The 5,547-nt window shown below is 39.7% G+C and overlaps 1 protein-coding gene across 1 annotated transcript in view; it reads right to left on the bottom strand.

The window, feature by feature from the left end:
- The window catches only part of LOC140342196 (alpha-1-antitrypsin-like), a gene marked incomplete in the record, with an annotated part of 6,227 nt that extends 3,889 nt beyond the window's left edge, over positions 1–2,338 (bottom strand). Inside the window, 2 exon segments of the mRNA XM_072428307.1 lie at positions 1–730; positions 2,209–2,338. Of these exon segments, the coding sequence (XP_072284408.1) occupies positions 1–726 (726 nt within the window).
- Positions 2,339–5,547: the final 3,209 nt, after the last annotated feature.

The following is a 5,547-nucleotide window of genomic DNA, read 5'->3' as shown; positions in this document are numbered from 1 at the left end:
CTCCTTGTCTACAGTGCTCAATGCGTCAGTGATCTTGCCATCTGTTTTCTGTGCAACATAGCTGTTGATTTGATTCTTGACCTCTTCATTATTCTGAAAGTCAACTGTGACAGCTTCGGAATCATAGAGGTCCTTTGCTTTCTGGAGGAAATCATCAAGGATTTTCCAACCATGACTTATGAAAAGGCCGTTCCCGCTGTCAACATGCAGCTCGCTGTCATCATCATCATTAAGCACCTCCAGCAGATGCTGGAAACCATCATGGATTTCTTTCTTAGAGATTTCAGAGGTGTTAAAACCAATACCTTCTATGATCTGCGCTTGGGTTTTGCCCTCGGCACCGAGTGACAGTAAAGCCAATGCTGTAGATATACTTACAGGGGAGAGGACAATGTTCTCTGATGAGTGGTCTGCTGCTACCTGTCTGAAGAGGTCAAATGCAAAATTGGAATTGCTGTCTGCTAATTTGTGGCAGGCCAATGTTTCATTGCCATGATGATGGTGGTGTCTATGGTGGCCATGATGATGGCCATGATGATGGCCACGTTGATGACCATGGAGGTGACCATGGTGGCGGTGGTGACCACCACGGGGTTGCTGGGGATCATCTTTACTCTCATGGTCATCTTTGTTACCATCTCTCCTCCCTTGGCCCTTGTGGTGGTCAGCAAAAGCCAACGAGCAAAATAGAGCCAAACTCAGGCCCAGGTAGAGTAGGATCCTCATTTTCCTTTAAAAAATAAGAAAGGTAAATTAGATTGTGATCTTTAACAATACCCCATCAATATATATTTTTGGTGACATGCAGAAGAAATCTTTTGCTAAACACAGCTGAGGTTGCGGGGGGATTTGCTCTTTTTTAATATCTTGTAACTCTTTAATGACCAAGACAAACTCTGCAGTTGTTTCTTTTTAAGAAAGCACAGCTTGCTCCAGAAGTTAATGAATGTCTAGGCTCCATTAGTTTTTTTTTTTACTTTGTTTGTGATTGACAACTGACACCTCATTGCCTAATAATAGGTTGAGACAAACATCCTAATCGCATTTATTAAAATAAATGTACCTGTTCTGACTTACAAACAAATTCAACTTAAGAACAAACCTACAGTCCCTATCTTGTATGTAACCCGGGGAATACCTGTAGAGTAAAGCATCTTGTCTCATTTCTCCTATCAGGATCCCCAGCCCTAATGTAAGCAATGAATTGGCTCTGGTTCAATCAATGCCATTAAAAACTCATGAACCTAGAAGATTCTCCATTAATTCCACCAGAAAATGATGATTGAATGAGGTGGCAGAGAAAGCCAACAGTGGGGCCCTATGTTGAACTGACTTGGGGGCTAAGAAAGGGACCTTTTGCTATCTGTGTTTTGATTGGGGAAATTGCCCCTGCTTGCCCTGGTTGACATTGTCACTAAAACAAAATGTAAATAAAAATCTAAAATTTTTGAGTTGTTACAACTGCAAGAGATTAGAGAAAAATCAGACACCAGTTTCTATGAAAACTCTTCATACTCAATAGGACACAGAAAGGAAAATAAGTGATTCAGTGCTTGCTCTGTTCTTAGCTTGAAAAATGAAAACAAATGCAATAAAAGCAACGCATCTAAGATAAGAGTCGACATAATACATTTCAGTTTTTGGATTTAGATATCCTTTGGAACATCTGTGGAGTGATTGAACTCACCGGTGTCTACCAAAAAAGAAATATCAGGTTTGAATAAATTGATCCTTTAAAAGATGGAAAGAATTGTTGCCTTTTACCTGTGAAAGTAGAACATTATATCTAAGGACATTTAGATATCTGCAGGGTCGTATTTGGACACCATGCCATCCTAGATATATGACAATACCCAAGCCCTGTCTATTGTGCTGTAGGAATATTGTAGTAATATTGGACCCAGTATCGGAGGTGGGTGCTGGTTTTGGGGACCATGAAACAAGACAAAAGACAAGGCAGTTTCATGGTCTTGACCTATAGAGAAGATTTGACTGCTTAGTGTCTTTTCATCTTCTATGAATGGATTCAGCCACCAATGTGGCCAGAAGAACCAAATCAGAAATATAATCACAGATTGTTAATTGTATAATCTAAAGATGCCCCCTCTGTCTTTCCTGCCCTAGGCACTGGCCTTTATGGTTAATACATTGCTGGATATTTGCCATTAAGCCGCTTTTTAGGAAAATTTGAAAACTTTGCATACTCACAACGGATTCCAAAGGTCTGCGTAGAAAGCTGTGAGATCCTAAAGCCCGACTGACCACTTATATAGGATAGTATGTGTCATCTGTGTTGTGCAAGCCAAGATTGCTCTAAACATTAACTGGATAAACGCTTTGCTGTGGGGGTCAGGTATGAAAGAGCAATTATTGATCGACTGCATTTATTTGCCTGCCATGGTATGTCCAAGGGTGGTGTTTTTGAGATCATTGGACTTACAACAGTCTAAGTTAAAGAGTTCAGAGAACATTTAGTAAGTGAAAAGTGAAATACCCTATAATAAAAAGCAATTTTTAGAATTGATGTCAGGAAAATTAATGATAAATGCTAACTAAAAACAAATACCTTTGGATCCATTGTACAGTAAAATAAAATTGAAGATATTATTTTAATCAACTAAACCTCATCCAAAGAACTTGAAGTCCTTCAATCCACAAATCATGTTATACTCCTAGGCAACAGTGGTTCAATTATAAAAGTGTATGTTCACCCAGTCTAGAAAAACTATACGTGTAATAAATGAAGGTATGTTCACTTTGAACACCCAATGTTGTGCAAAGCTACTAATACAAAAACCAAATTTGTTCTCAGTATTTTTTCTTTTTTTGGCCTAAAAGGGGATTTCATCTCATTTTGGCTGAATTTATGTGGAGGACCATGCAGGAACAAAAAGGGGGTGCATGGCAGCACACTGGGCTCATGCAGTCATTAGATGATGCAAGGACTTGGAGTGCACTGGGGTCACTGAAGTCAATGGATAGCAAGTGGGCTGCCAGTGCCCTTGGAATCACAGGGTGCAGTGGAGTCACTAGATGATAGGTAGGCTGGGATGACATTTGGAGCCAACGGGCACAATGGGTATATTGGATTGGCTGGAAGATGCACAGACTGAGAGCCCACTGGTTTCATTAGAAGATACTTTGGATTGGCATGGTATGGGAGTGCTCTTGGGGTCACTAGATAAATTGAGGATTGAGAGAGCACTTTGAGCCTATGGGCAGACTGGACTTGAGGCTGGAATGAAGGACAGAGTGCTGTGTTGCTTTAATGCCAAGCCACGTGGTGCAATAAAAAGCCATCTATCAGTAGAGCTGTCACTTGATCGATAGTTGTGCCAGTGCACAAGAGGAGGCTCAGTGCTAAATGCCAGATTGTCATTTTATCCAAGGGAAACACAAAAATATTTTTAATCTCCTCATTCACTGAGCTCTGTAAACATTTTGTATACAAAATAACCTTCCAAATCTGTTCATTGTTCAAGTTCAAACTGAATATGAAATCATAACAAATCATGTTTTAAGTTCAATGATCATCACTTAAAAATCATAGGATGATATGAGCATTTAAAATATTTTGTGCATGTTGAAGTCTTCCGTGTGTAAACATCCAAAAATCCTGAGACTGTTGGTAGGTGCCGCCATCTTGGATGAGTATCTTAACCAGGTTTCCTCTAGAGGTTGCTGGGGGTTCCTTGAGAAATGAGTAATTTGGACCTCTCAGGTCAGTGTAAGTGACACCAAAGATCTTTTTGGCTATCTGTAAGGGTGACATTCTTCCCAATGGTCAGTAATGTAAGAGGAATTCTTCCCACTGACCACCATACTAATATTATATGAGCTGTGGATATAGTAATGATTTCCCAAGACCTAAAAGTTATTCAAGGAGTCCCCCTGATAAAAAAGGAAACACTGCTTTATATTATTCCCTTTCAATCCACCATTTAGGTAAGGTTGGAGGGAACTGTGCTAGGAGATGACTCTTTAAAGTGGTCAAACCTGCTAACAAGTTTAGAAAGAAACTACACATGAAAACTGATTGGAAAATGAAAACCCTTGATTTGTCTGTGCTATTATCAGCAATTATTAAGGCCATAAGACGATCTATTTAGGACCAAACACACATTGCTCACATGATTTTTTTTTCATACAATTAATATCTCACTAACAACATAGTGAGTCATAATGTCATAGCCTTTATCTCATAAGGGAACCCTTGGAATTATTTTTGGGAAACTCTTTCTATAATTACTATATCCACAGTGGTCAGTGGGAAGAAATCCTCTTACATTGCTGGCCAGTGGGAAGAATGTCACCCTTACAGATAGCCAAAAACACCATTGGTGTCACTTATACTGACCTGAGAGGTGCAAACTGCTCATTGCCCTAAGAACCAATAGCGCCCCCTGGAGGAGCCCTGGTTGGGAATCACTGCCCTAGAGTTAATTCTTGTAACCTGTACCTATATACAAAGCAGACAACCATCATGTATTGATCCTTATCATATTATCAGGGATCATGATTCATAACATATCATTGCAGTCATATTCTTGTTACAGTGACTTTACACTCAAATACTTTGTTTCCATTATTGGTCCTAGAGAAAGTAGATGAGTTAACTAATTTAGTTGTGTAACTCACTAATCTCATGTGTTGGCATGAGCTTGCAAAATCCTTGACCCCGGTCACCTGGCCAAATGTTATGTGGACAAAATCTCCTCTTTCAGGTAACAGGAGCTTTATGTTAACAGCGAGCTTACGCCTACTTCATCGTGTGCTTTCCAGTGATGTAAGGTGAGCAAGTTTAAATCTGAATTATAATGGCAACTCATCTGCATTTTACAATGTTTTTAATGTGATAGAAAAGAGAGCTAAATTACTAAATCCATAAAGAGTGTGTTAGGGAATTTGTTGATGGGCTTTAATGGGAAATCAGTAAGGAAATGACACCTTTATACACAAACTCCCTCAATTAGTCTGTGATTCCACTCCCATCTTCATTCCAACACAGACTGGACAACAGGTGTCGCCATCTTTTTTCTCGTCTTCCGTATTCTTCCTCCTTTAAGCCCATCTCATTGGATTGTTTGACATTAGGTTGGTGAGACACTTCTGAGCTCATTTGGAAATCATGTACATTTGGCCTAGTATTGACCTCCTTCTGACCTGCATTTACCTGCTTTTATATATATATATGCTTTTATATTCATTAATTTGTATGGGAATTTGAAATCCATTTGAAAGGAACAAAAGCCAATTGACTTTTTATAAAATGGGGGAACTGACATTACCTTAAACATTTCCTGGGGGAATCAATTACTGCCATTGAAACAAATGGACCTGGAGGATTCCCACGAGGGAATGTTAAAACAGAACTCATCATCATCCCCCCCTCAAATTCCAAATCCCCCCCCTGACATATATCTAACTGTTATAACACTGTTATTCCTCCCCCCCTTCAGGCTCGTTGTCTTGGTGTCACCTTTGACTCGGCCCTCTCATTTACCCCCCATATTCAGAACATTTCCAGGTCCGGTCACTTTCACCTAC

This window comes from Pyxicephalus adspersus, chromosome 12 (assembly GCF_032062135.1).
Source record: "Pyxicephalus adspersus chromosome 12, UCB_Pads_2.0, whole genome shotgun sequence".
NCBI lineage: Eukaryota > Metazoa > Chordata > Amphibia > Anura > Pyxicephalidae > Pyxicephalus > Pyxicephalus adspersus.
Note: the sequence above shows the minus strand (reverse complement) of the source record. Positions and strands in the feature narration are given on the sequence as shown.